The sequence below is a fragment of the Haliotis cracherodii genome, unplaced genomic scaffold (genome assembly GCF_022045235.1).
Source record: "Haliotis cracherodii isolate W230 unplaced genomic scaffold, xgHalCrac1.p SCAF_6, whole genome shotgun sequence".
Lineage (NCBI taxonomy): Eukaryota > Metazoa > Mollusca > Gastropoda > Lepetellida > Haliotidae > Haliotis > Haliotis cracherodii.
The window spans coordinates 68,815,959-68,829,996 of NW_027266319.1; the positions used below are offsets into that span (position 1 = coordinate 68,815,959).

At 43.8% G+C, this 14,038-nt stretch overlaps 1 protein-coding gene across 1 annotated transcript; it reads left to right on the forward strand.

Annotated features, from left to right (window-relative positions):
* The first annotated feature begins 9,973 nt into the window (after window positions 1-9,973).
* On the forward strand, window positions 9,974-11,503 carry LOC139446638 (uncharacterized). The gene has a single exon (XM_071227914.1). It carries the CDS (start codon window positions 9,974-9,976, stop codon window positions 11,501-11,503), a length of 1,530 nt encoding a protein of 509 aa, XP_071084015.1.
* Window positions 11,504-14,038: the final 2,535 nt, after the last annotated feature.

The following is a 14,038-nucleotide window of genomic DNA, read 5'->3' on the forward strand; positions in this document are numbered from 1 at the left end:
ACTGCTAGAGCTGAGAATATGATGAGTACAGACTGCTAGAGCTGAGAAGGGGATGAGTACAGACTGCTAGAGCTGAGAAGGGGATGAGTACAGACTGCTAGAGCTGAGAAGGGGATGAGTACAGACTGCTAGAGCTGAGTAGGGGATGAGTACAGACTGCTAGAGCTGAGAAGGGGATGAGTACAGACTGCTAGAGCTGAGTAGGGGATGAGTACAGACTGCTAGAGCTGAGAAGGGGATGAGTACAGACTGCTAGAGCTGAGAAGGGGATGAGTACAGACTGCTAGAGCTGAGAAGGGGATGAGTACAGACTGCTAGAGCTGAGAAGGGGATGAGTACAGACTGCTAGAGCTGAGAAGGGGATGCGGGTTGAAGAGAGTGGGTGTTTTACTCGATATATTTCAAAATCAGAAATTAAAAGTGTTTAATCAATATAAGCAACCCCTAAAAGCCCCCTCTTGAGTTGCACACACCACTTTCACCCTTTTCGGAATACACTAAATGGTCCGGCCAGGCCCGTGTGCGAAATACGCTGCAGTCGGAAAGCGCACTTTAAATCTTCTATATCAGTCAGTCAGTAAAAGTGTAAACAAGCAAAAAATCACAAAAAATGGCATTACCTATATCTAAACTCAAATAGCCAAATCAAAAAAGTGCTCAGCAAACCACTAACCAAACCAAAAATTCTCCATCCATCAAAAAAAATCGACAGAGTAATCACTAAACTCCAAACAGGACACACCAACCTAAATAACCACCTAAAAAAAATAAAAAAACACACTACAGGTAACTGCCCACACTGCAAACAACTAGAAACCCCAGAACACGCACTCATCCACTGCACACACTACCTCACACATCGAACCGCATTACAAACCACCCTCAATCTAAACAAGGCTCTCACTCTAGAAGCAATACTAAAACACAAAATAAACTAGAAAACTTCAAGGTCTTAGGCGTATTCTTAATCAAAACGGAACTAATAAAACGCATCTAAAAACATAATAACCTACCAAATCAAAATCACATAAACAAACAAACATCCACCATACCCAGCTCCCTTAGTTCTCCTCCCCAACCCCATCGGCATCTATTCCAAATCTCAAAATTCCCAAATTCTATATAAGCAACCCCTAAAGCCCCCTCTTGTGTTGCACAGACCACCTTCGCCCCTTTCGGAAACACATTAAATGGCCTGGCCGGGCCCGTGTGCGAAATACGCATCAGTCGGAAAGAGCACGTTAAATCTCCAAAGTAAGTAAGTAAGTAAGTACTCGATAAATTCCCTTGGGTACGTAGGAGAAACTATCGCATCACCAGGACAACCCCGGCTCCTGTCGATGTGATTCAGGTGATGCATCAGTAAAATGCCCCCCTTCCGCGTCTGTCCAAGACAATAACGCTCTACCGTTTACCGTGTGAGTGGAGGCGACACTGATTCCACCTCAATCTTAGAATTAATCATTCTGAATATTTTTATGACGACAATGCAAGTCTACGATGTCCAGGAACGGACACATTATAATATCCATGACCCTATAGCCTCGCTGTTATCAGCCCAGATCACAGACACAGAAGAACTTGAAGATAAATCAGTCTGCTTGAAATAGGCGAGAGAAAAAGCTAGATCGACACTAGCCATTAAATATAGTGTCTGCCGTTGTGAAATGGTTAGTCACGACTATTAGTATAACATGAAGTAATTTGGCATCGTACTATGGCATTCGGCGGGTAGTGCTCCCCCCCCCCCCCCCCCCCGCACCCGTAGTACAAACAACCAGGACTTGAATATGGGAACCAAATATGACCCCACTTAGAAATAATATCCTTGAAAAACTAAAAAATGATATTTATTTAAAAGAGCGCATGTGTGAGTCGCGAGAGATCAGCCGGCAGTGATGTGGTAAAATTGTGGCCAACCTATCTACAACTTCACAACGTGGTGCTGACGATCAGCTGATCGCCGCGTGCGTAACGACGGGGTGACCGAATTTCCCACAAGCCGCGCACGGTCACAGGGTAGACTTGCACAAGTCTGTAAGGCAATACTTATTAGTTTAAATCAAATCTAGATTATATGAATAATAAGAAGTTTATCTATGAGAGACAGGAGTCCTCACTGTCGACATCTAGACTTGCCTATTAGGAGGATATAATTACTTCACATCCATGGACTTTTCTTTCAGTACTGCCATGGAGCAAGGCTATGTCTTAGTGCAACACCGAGACAGTCTCTATAAAAAGCTCAATACGTTGATGTCATAATCTACACTCGCGTGTTGAGACTTGTGGAGCATTACTCATATCAGGGATGACATACACACACCATTGACTAGTTCCAAGTACCTCGAGGAAGGCAAAGTGTAGATCTCCAGACATAAACAACAATTAGGTAAATCAAGGAGTAGGTCATCTAAAATGGTTTTTTTCTCAAAGCCGTACACATTCATATGAAGATAACCGGTTTCAGGCAGTGGGAACGGCTGGTGATAGTGGGCAATTTTGTTCTTATTGAATTGAAGGGAAAAGAAATTTTACAAAGTTTGTCATATTTATATTTGATTATATCGATATTAGAAAATTGTAAACTGTGCATTCTCTATCTAAAGATACGGGATGTAGTACAAAGGGAAATCCAAATATGGGTGTGGGCTAAAATTAGAAACGTCAAAATAGATCGAAAGGTGACTCAGCGCACAGACAGCGAGGAACGCGTCATAGCATCTGACGATACGACTTGTGACACAATCGTTACACTGAGGGAACAGGCTTTCCCTGTGTTGAGCTGAGGAGATGATCTTAGACTGCCGTTTACTTCTGCATGCGCCCCCACTCTCCTCGCAGCCTGTTTCTACCGTAAATACACATATGGTCACGAATGGTCAAAGTGCACACACACCAGTGAAGTATTACGTTATTAGCGAGCGCCGCATGTCAGTTATGACGATTACACGTGACCGTATTATATATTATCAGATATGCAAATTGAAGATCAAAACACTAAGCATACAAACTTGCAGGGGCAGTCGGGTAGCCTAGTGGTTAAAGCGTTCGCTCGTCACGCCGAAGACCCGGGTTCGATTCCCGACATGGGTACAATGTGTGAAGCCCATTTCTCGTGTGCCCCACCATGATATTGCTGGAATATTGCTAAAAGCGGCGTAAAACCATACTCACTCACTCATAAACAAACTTGCAGACTTAGTTAAAATTCCATACTGAGTTAGTGAGTGAGCTAGCTTAATACCGCTTCAAACATTATGTCCCTTGTATCACGGTTTGTCGGCACACGAGGAGTGAGTGAGTATGGTTTTACGCCGCTTTTAGAAATATTTCAGCAATATCACGGCGGGGGACACCAGAAATGGGCATCACAGATTGTACCTATGTGGGGAATCGAAACTGGGTCCTCGGCGTGACGAGCGAACACTTTAACCACCTGGCTACCCAACCGCCCCCAGCACTCTAGGAAATCAGTGACTGTGATTGTTTACCACTGTGGTGAAACGAGCACAGGTATGGTGCTGACAAGCCAGTGTCCACGAACAGCGGATCCTGGCACGATTATGGGACACAACTCTTCAGTGTGCACAATGAATTGCTTCACAATCTGAATACGAGATTACATTGTCCTTCGTTTGGTTCCAAATGAGGACGGTGGATTGCAAAATGTCTCACATTCGCAAACACGTACTGCCGGTGCTTCATATACGTCGTTGTTGACAGACAACATGCGCTACTCAGCTGATATGAAACATGTGATTTTTAAGGTATATGATTTATTTCGTAAGCGGAAAGAGGAAAACTATTTTATGTCATTAATAAATACTTGAAACGAGCTTCTAAAGCTCTTGATATAGCTGAAAAATGTTGTACGTCGACAGGACTCCAGCAATCAGGTGAAGCAACTGGGGAACATATCAAAACCATTTAGGGTTCATAAATTAAGTCAGACGTGGAATTGTTGAACTGCATTCAGAAATATGTACCTGTCACTATGACCCTTGAAGAAATACATTGAAGCTGAACATGATTTTATTGTTATGAAATACAATTTATGGCCACTTTTGCATACATTTGAATACAGAGACAAAAAGATAAGTGGAGAAAATAGGGATGTGTTAATTATGTGAACGATTTGACATCCTTCACACCATCAAGTAGAAACGAAGGATATATGAGCCTGTTCCCCAGATGAGACGTGGGTAAAAGCCTCTCACACAGCCAGCAGTCAGTGGGTACCCGGTGGGGATTGTAAGGAGACTGGGAGAAAGTTAACAATGGGAAAAAGTGAAAGATTTATCGTTCGCCATGCTGGCTGTGCTCGTCAGAGTTTTCTGTCAGGCTGTGACCTCGTCTTTCGAGCCAAGGCCAAGGACAACAGGGGATACAACACAGAAATGAACGACAAGGTATTCCTGGAGTGGGTGAAACGTAAACTGGACTCTTCGTTGCTTGCCAAGTACCCTAATTATCACGGACAATGCACCATATCACAGTATGCAGGATCCAGACGCCAAGGCCCCGACGTCTAATAGCCTTAAAGGAGAGTCGTAAGACGGCGTGACCTTGACCTTTGATGTAATTGTCAACCACATACACGGGCTGGGATTTGTTAGATTTAATGATTTCATAGAGTTGTGGTTTTGCAGTCCTGGAAGAAAAGGTCATATTTATTCGTTGCAGCCACGTGACCATATCGCCCCTTACCACTGCAATCTGAACCCAATAGAGCTGATATGGGTTATCGTCAAACGTGACGTTGGACGATTGAAAACATTAGCTAACAACAGCCCCACCTATAATTGTGACCGTCAGCAGTGACACAAGTCATTCCGACGACGAGGTCAGTGACATGAGCGAGTTAGATTGCGATTAAAATGATCATGAGACGACCCCTCTTTTATGATGGCATTCCCTGTACCGTTGTGTATCACGGGCGTGTTTGCGCTGTTCCTCCTATCGTTGTGCCTCCCCCCTCCCGCTCAAGATGTCAACTTGTGCCCATAGCATGAATTGATAGTTTCTTAAACCACTTTTTTGAGGGATGGGAATAAAACTAAGAAACAGCATATACTGTTGGGTACATTATATTCATTGCCGTGTGTCGTATTGACATTTAATAAACTATTCCCGACTGTGAGTTATTTTGCAATTCATCATTCTCGTTTGGAGCAAAACGGTCCGTACCCATCAACACAACATACAGCGTGCGCACGCATCCAACACACCTGTCAGAAAGACAGCCATAACAATCGTTATGAAATCATGCACCAGTTACATTAGCGGTAAAAGAGACGTCAGGTTATCAAACTGGCTTTCATTTGTCGATTGTCATTTCCATTCTATTGCCATTCAGTGCTTATTTCCCCCGGCCTCCCGTTTGCCCATTGTCCATTGCCTATAACCAATCAGTGACAATTTGCACTTTGTTTGTTGTTCTTGCAGGAAAATATATATATACTCTTTAAAAAAAAACCGCACAGGTAGATTTATAGTAATTTTATTGTACTAATCAAGTCGATATATTAAATTTAATATCATTGATACAAGTATGACAATTTGGAGCTCGATAGTCACATGTTGTCGTTGTACAAACGCATTGAAAACTGTTCATTGTCATGTCACATAAGGCCACAAGGTGGCGCTGAACTCAGTATCTCGTGTGACCGCCCCGGGCAGCATTGACGGAAGTCTGCGCCATTTTGCTTGTACATAACGCGTTGGCCAGTTGTGGAGTGTCTGTTCTGACGTTGACGTACACGTCGCTCGAGTTCATCCCAGAGGTGTTCGATTGTGTTGCCATCTGGAGATCTCGACGGCCAGGTCAAGCGTTGATGTTGGCATTATGAAGGTAGTCTACCGTGACACGAGCTGTGTGCGGTGGAGCGTTGTCCTGTTGAAACAGCTCCCTCTGGCGGTCAATGATTGGAAGAATGTGAGGTTGAAGAATTTGATTCATGTAGCGATTTGCTGTCAAATGTCTCTGAACCACAACCATGTCAGATCTCGTGGTGTAAGGTATGCCCCCCCCCCCCCCCCCCCCCCCCCCCCACACCATGACACTACCTCAAAAATTTGATTTTTTTTGTGTAGTCAGGTTCAATGAACTACATACTACCTGTGCGTTTCTTTTTTTGAAGAGTGTATGTTCTCTGCCTCATAGCATCTATTCACATGATGAAGAATAATCGTATACTGCGAAACGTTGTGTTCCTCATAATAAAGAAGTTGACATCCATAAATTCTCTTCCTTATGTGAATGACTTCTAAATGCCTTTCAAAAACGTATACAGTAGGCAATGGAACAATGCCACATCACAATCACATGTATTTGATTTTTTATCTCGGAATGGAGACAGAAAGAGGTGTAGTACAAACTACGACAGCGACCGCCGTCACAGACATTGACCTAGCCTTGCTGCAAGGCTGTACTGAATGAGTGAGTGAGTGAGTGAGTATGGTTTTACGCCGCTTTTAGCAATATTCCAGCAATATCACGGCGGGGGACACCAGAAATGGGCTTCACACATTGTACCCATGTCGGGAATCGAACCCGGGTCTTCGGCGTGACGAGCGAACGCTTTAACCACTAGGCTACCCGACCGCCCCTCTGTACTGAATGAGAAGTCCATGGCTGTTAAGTATCTTTCCATATAACAGGCAAGTCTAGATGAACTGACAGTCTAAGGCCTCCAGTCTTTTATAGGTTAATCCTGTTCTTATTATTTATATGGAAATAATGTAACGAATGTAACACTTTCTCAGTAAAATACAGATTCTTGTACTGTTTGGTATTGAGCCCGTCCTGAATTCGAACCCACACAGCCAGAGTGAAGCACACAAAGTCATCGATCTAACCCACCCAGCCACCGGGGCTTCCACAAAATGAGTGATTGGGTGAGTATGGTTTTACGCCGCTTTTATCAATAGTCCAGCAATATCACAACGGGACACACTAGAAAACGGCGTTAAACCCAACTCACACACTCACTATTATTGTTGTAAACAGTTGGTAAAGGGCATCAACATCCAGAATCTCGATGATTGAAATTTGTTTTTCGTATAAAGCAAGACTTTCAACCAACTTTCGGAAAGCTTCCATTTCGACAGCATCACCTTCACAATACTTCGATTGTTGTATCTACAGTATGGCCTCTTACAGATGCTTTAAGACATGCACGGAGTAGCCAAGTCACATGAATAATCACATGTCTTAAGAACCAAAAATGTGTTATATTAAGATTCCACTGCTGCGATATATGATGCGATGCGAATTAAAAGCCGCCTGTGCAGAGTTGCGTCCCTTAGACATGCCAGACACCAATGAATGTGTTTTCGAATCCCAGGTTCACCTTGGTGATGTTTCTTGTGATGACGGCGTCAGGGTCGATGTCGTACCGATATTTGGTTTCATTAAAGTGGCAAACGTCGAAGACTTCGTGTTATCCTCCAATAAGCGATCTATATATAATATCTAATAATACATGAAACATAAGTGACTGGTCACATGACATGCGCATATACACACTGCGCATATACACATGGACATGACATTCGCATATACACACGGCCAAAAAGACGTCTACGTCTTTCGGAAATATATATTAGGTAAAATCTAGTTTTCAAGTGGATTGCTTTCGTTTGTCCGGCAGTGTATTTAAATATGACACTGTCGTCATTTTGTTAAATGTGTGAGAAACCAGCTGAAATATTGGCACAAGAACATTATGAGTCATTTTCAGATTATTTCGTAACATTTTCACTTGTCAATATTTTTTTTTTTAAAAGTTTCATAAATTTTATGTTTATTAATCAATCAACTACATTAGAACGATGGACATTTTGTATTTGCGTTACGACATGAAGTATTTGCCCTTTGTAACATGGCCTTGTGAACAATATTTTTTTGTACATTCAAACTGTCCTAAAGAACTGTCTACAAATCTGTTTTTTACTTCTTTGAAGCTCAATTAAGTAACAGCCACAACAAAATCCATCTGTATCAGTAGGGACAATCATCGTAACAGTAGGTGCAAATATCATTGATACAGTGGAGACAATCTTCGTAACAGTGTGTGCAATCATCGTAACAGTGGAGACAATCATAGTAACAGTGGAGACAATCATAGTAACAGTGTGTGCAATCATCGTAACAGTAGGGACAATCATCGTAACAGTGGAGACAATCATCGTAACAGTGGAGACAATCATCGTAACAGTGTGTGCAATCATCGTAACAGTAGGGACAATCATCGTAACAGTGGAGACAATCATCGTAACAGTGGAGACAATCATCGTAACAGTAGGGACAATCATCGTAACAGTAGGGACAATCATCGTAACAGTAGGGACAATCATCGTAACAGTGGAGACAATCATCGTAACAGTAGGGACAATCATCGTAACAGTAGGGACAATCATCGTAAGAGTAGGGACAATCATCGTAACAGTAGGGACAATCATCGTAACAGTAGGGACAATCATCGTAACAGTAGGGACAATCATCGTAACAGTGGAGACAATCATCGTAACAGTGGAGACAATCATCGTAACAGTGTGTGCAATCATCGTAACAGTAGGGACAATCATCGTAACAGTGGAGACAATCATCGTAACAGTGGAGACAATCATCGTAACAGTGGAGACAATCATCGTAACAGTGGAGACAATCATCGTAACAGTAGGGATAATCATCGTAACAGTGGGTGCAATCATCGTAACATTGGAGACAATCATCGTAACAGTAGGGACAATCATCGTAACAGTAGGGATAATCATCGTAACAGTGGGTGCAATCATCGTAACATTGGAGACAATCATCGTAACAGTGGAGACAATCATCGTAACAGTGGGTGCAATCATCGTAACAGTGGAGACAATCATCGTAACTCCTTCGCAGTGGTTATTCGGCATAACACCACTGCCACAGGCTAATTTGCATATCACGTGACCGGACTTTTCTCTTGTTTGTAAACAAACGGACTAATGCAAGTATTTGGGGGCGCTTTACATATTGTTTTGCATAACTATATAGATATGCTACTACAACTGCGACAGTGAGTTGCATGACAATATATATTTATGCATCAAAGTGACCGTGTCGATGACAGCGCGTGGAGCCGTACAACCAATGTAAACATAGGATATCTACGCAAAAACAAGTAGATTTTTACGTATTTGCATACTTTCTCAATGAAAGTTAACCATTCTTTGACATTTGTTTATGAAAATGTGTAGACTTGTCAAACATGAAACGGATGAAAAGCATATGCAATATCTTGAATGGACTGTGAAAGATGTGACGAATCGTCACATGGCGCTGGCCTGTGGCAGAGGTACTATGCTAGCTGGCTGCCGGCCGCATGGAACTCTGGGTAGGAGAGTGAGTTCTTTCTATTACAGCTAAAGTAAATGAATTTCTTACTGATATTATTAAGTTACTTAAATTTATAGTAACTAAGAAAATAAATCCAGCTATTTTTGCATCAGCAGATACGGAAAATGTCAGTGTTTAGGGCATAGCTTCAATAATCTCTTTGATGCTCAGAAACGTGTATAACAATGCACTTGAATCTTGTTAACCCCTAATCAATTATACAAATAGTTATTTAAATCGCCTAGAACAAGTAAACTTAAGCTGGTTTAACATTATTAACTAGCTGAACAGCATTTGGTGTCATAAGGTCATTGCCCTCATGCAAAATCGATCAATCGCAGGGAGATCTTAAGTCCTCTTATATTCTTTGGACCTCATTACAGAAAAGTAATCAGGACTAGTGTAGAATGTGGTTCTAAGCCTGATGTCCTGTTAGTTTCGTAGGCAGAAACCATGCAGTTTGGGCCGATGGACAATAGTCATGCAGTTTGGGCCCGTGTACAATAGTCGTGCAGTTTGGGCCGATGGACAATAGTCGTGCAGTTTGGGCCCGTGAACAATAGTCGTGAAGGTTGGTGCCGATGGACAATAGTCATGCAGTTTGGGCCCATGAACAATAGTCATGCAGACAACCAGACTCCCCACAGGGTGTGTACAGACAACCAGGCTCCCCACAGGATTTGTACAGACAACCTGGCTCCCCACAGGGTGTGTACAGACAACCAGGCTCCCCACAGGGTGTGTACAGACAACCTGGCTCCTAACAGGGTGTGTACAGACAACCAGGCTCCCGACAGGATTTGTACAGACAACCTGGCTCCCAACAGGGTGTGTACAGACAACCTGGCTCCCCACAGGGTGTGTACAGACAACCTGGCTACCGACAGGATTTGTACAGACAACCTGGCTCCCAACAGGGTGTGCACAGACAATCTGGCTCCCCACAGGATTTGTACAGACAACCTGGCTCCCCACAGGGTGTGTACAGAGAACCAGGCTCCCGACAGGATGTGCACAGACAACCTGGCTCCCCACAGGATTTGTACAGACAACCTGGCTCCCCACAGGGTGTGCACAGACAACCTGGCTCCCAACAGGATTTGTACAGACAACCTGACTCCCAACAGGATTTGTACAGACAACCAGGCTCCCCACAGGATTTGTACAGACAACCTGGCTCCCAACAGGATTTGTACAGACAACCAGGCTCCCCACAGGATTTGTACAGACAACCTGGCTCCCCACAGGATTTGTACAGACAACCTGGCTCCCCACAGGGTGTGTACAGACAACCTGGCTCCCAACAGGATTTGTACAGACAACCAGGCTCCCCACAGGATTTGTACAGACAACCTGGCTCCCCACAGGGTGTGTACAGACAACCTGGCTCCCAACAGGATTTGTACAGACAACCAGGCTCCCCACAGGATTTGTACAGACAACCTGGCTCCCCACAGGATTTGTACAGACAACCAGGCTCCCAAAAGGATTTGTACAGACAACCAGGCTCCCCACAGGGTGTGTACAGACAACCTGGCTCCCCACAGGAATTGTACAGACAACCTGGCTCCCCACAGGATTTGTACAGACAACCTGGCTCCCCACAGGGTGTGTACAGACAACCTGGCTCCCCACAGGAATTGTACAGACAACCTGGCTCCCCACAGGATTTGTACAGACAACCAGGCTCCCAACAGGATTTGTACAGACAACCTGGCTCCCCACAGGGTGTGTACAGAGAACCAGGCTCCCGACAGGATTTGTACAGACAACCTGGCTCCCAACAGGATTTGTACAGACAACCTGGCTCCCCTCAGGGTGTGTACAGACAACCAGGCTCCCTACAGGATTTGTACAGACAACCAGACTCCCGACAGTGTGTGTACAGACAACCTGGCTCCCCACAGGATTTGTACAGACAACCTGACTCCCAACAGGATTTGTACAGACAACCTGGCTCCCCACAGGGTGTGTACAGACAACCAGGCTCCCAACAGGATTTGTACAGACAACCTGGCTCCCCACAGGATTTGTACAGACAACCAGACTCCCGACAGTGTGTGTACAGACAACCAGGCTCCCTACACGGTGTGTACGATGTATAGTGTTGATGTACGACCATAATGTGTAATGAGCTAGAATTATGGAGATTTAGATGCGGAGACGATGCGCGATGACGATGTTAACGTCGTTTGAGGTCATTTGTGTCGTCATAGCGCTTTCCACGAAGGTGTTCATTCAGTTTAGGAAACAGGCGGAAATCACTGGCATGGTGCCAGGTCTGGCGAGTATGAAGAGCCAGCTCTTTGAACACACATTGTCCCACAGCAGTCTTTGCAAGTCAAGAGGTGTGAGAAGAGGCATTGTCATGAAGTAGTAGAACTATAGCAGTAAGCATTCCTCCCCGCTTTTCTTTGATAGAATCACTCAGCCGATGAAGCAATTCAGCATTGTAGGCAACGGTAATCGTCTTTTGACTTTCTAAGTAATCGACAACAGAATATAGTGGCCATTACTCACTGATCTTGAAGACTTAAATTTCCTTGGTGCATGAGAAGTGGAATGGTGCCATTCCACACATTGACGTTTTGACTCGGGATCTTAGTGGTAGACCCATGTTTCATCACCCGTTACAAATCTCATTTTGAATTTGAAGAAATCCTCCTCAATTTGCTCTAAATTTTCTCGAGCAATGTCAGTTCTTTTTCCCTTAAGGACGGAATTTATATACTTTGGCACCCAAAGAGCTGATATCTTATTCATCTGCAAATGTTCATGAATAATAGTTTCAGTGGATCCATGGTTTAGACCTGTGTCTTCCTCAAGTTCATCAATCGTAATACGTCTATCTGACAGTATAAGTTTTTCTATCTCCTTGATTGAGTCTTCACTGATGGAAGTTGAGGGACGTCCAGACCAAGGGTCATCATCAAGGCTTGTTCTCCCAGTCTGAAATATAGCTGTACAACGTTTAACAGTGGATTAGCTGGGGCACTTATCCCCATACACCTGTGACATGCGGTCATGAATTTCTTGGGGAGTACTTTTCTCTAAAGTTAAAAACTCGATGACTGCTCGGCACCCGTTCTTTTCCATTTCTGTGTCCATTCGGCCCCCTATTTCGTTCAACTGGCTGTCACTAATATACAAACGGCCTCAACAGACCACGTACACTTGCAATGATCTACTCAAACAATGTATTACATTGACTAGTTCACTTTGTTATGGCCCATAGTTGAAAGTTAGTCAGGCTTAGAACTTTTTGACCAGCGCCCGTATATAGCGCAGTTTATCTTTAGCTTGATCTGGAATATCTATATGCGTTTTAATGTTATCTGTAGACAGGTGTTATCTATGCACATGCGTACAGAAGCGTTTAGGCCGCACCTGCCCTCTCCTTAACGGCTTGCATTGACTGTCGACAACATGTACGCAACGGCTGTTCTATATATTACGACAGCAGAGTTATATTACGGAAATAAACGATTGAGTGCGAATTGTAATGTTATGATGTCATCCGGTTCTCGTCTCTCCCCTGCAACTACCGGTGACGCCACTTCCGGTATACTGACATACAAATAATAATTGGCTGAAGTGCCACCATGTCTTGTCAAGCGATACTCTCAACACAGTGGACACCCGTTAATACGGACGGTTGGTCATATGCGTCTGTGTGCGTTTAAAGTGGTTTCGGGTTTAACTGGGTGTCCCACTGTATGGTTATACACAGAGAGACCAAGAAGTGTTAAGTTTCGAGCGGGTGTATGTAAATTGGGTCATATGTGACAATATGTCGCTTTTTATGCCGCTTTTAGAAATATTCTTGCTATATCACGGAGTGAGGAACCAAAAGTTTGCACGTGTCATGCATCTTGCCTGTGTGAGTTGAGTGCATGTTGTTTCACGCCGCAGTCAGCAGTATTCCAAGTATTGCATGACGACCTGTACGACAACTGAGTTTGGACCAGGCGAACCGAAACGAAAGCATGAACATTGTGCTGCCCACGTGCATCGCAAGTCGAACCCGGAATTCCGGCGAGACGAGCCAACGCTTTGACCTCCAGGCTACCCAGAGTCCCAGTGATCCCGAGTTGATAATCATCCAACAACTTTATACAGAAGGTTGAATCGCCGTGCAGTCAGAAAGTGATATATTTTGTCTTATCCGTGTTAATAGTTCTTGATAGTTACAGCAATATGTTTCTAGGATCCCATTTTCTCTCTGTAAATCAGCGGTGTCCTCCCCATTGGCAGTTGCAGTTGACCCCTTTCTGGTAATTCTATATTTAAAATTGTCAATCAAAACTTGACGACCACCTCTCTGTGACTGAACATACTCAACCCTCTGAATACCTGCCATTATGAAGAATGATGCTCTGACTTACTTACTTACTTACTTACTTACTTACTTACTTACTTTGGAGATTTAACGTGCGCTTTCCGACTGATGCGTATTTCGCACACGGGCCCGGCCAGGCCTTTTAATGTGTTTCCGAAAGGGGCGAAAGTGGTCTGTGCAACCCAAGAGGGGGCTTTAGGGGTTGGAATAGATGCCGATGGGGTTGGGGAGGAGAACTAAGGGAGCTGGGTATGGTGGATGTTTGTTTGTTTATGTGATTTTGATTTGGTAGGTTATTGTGTTTTTAGATGCGTTTTATT

Coding starts and splice junctions, on each gene's coding strand:
- LOC139446638 (XM_071227914.1), top strand. CDS start 9,974: ATGCAGTTTGGGCCCATGAACAATAGTCATGCAGACAACCAGACTCCC.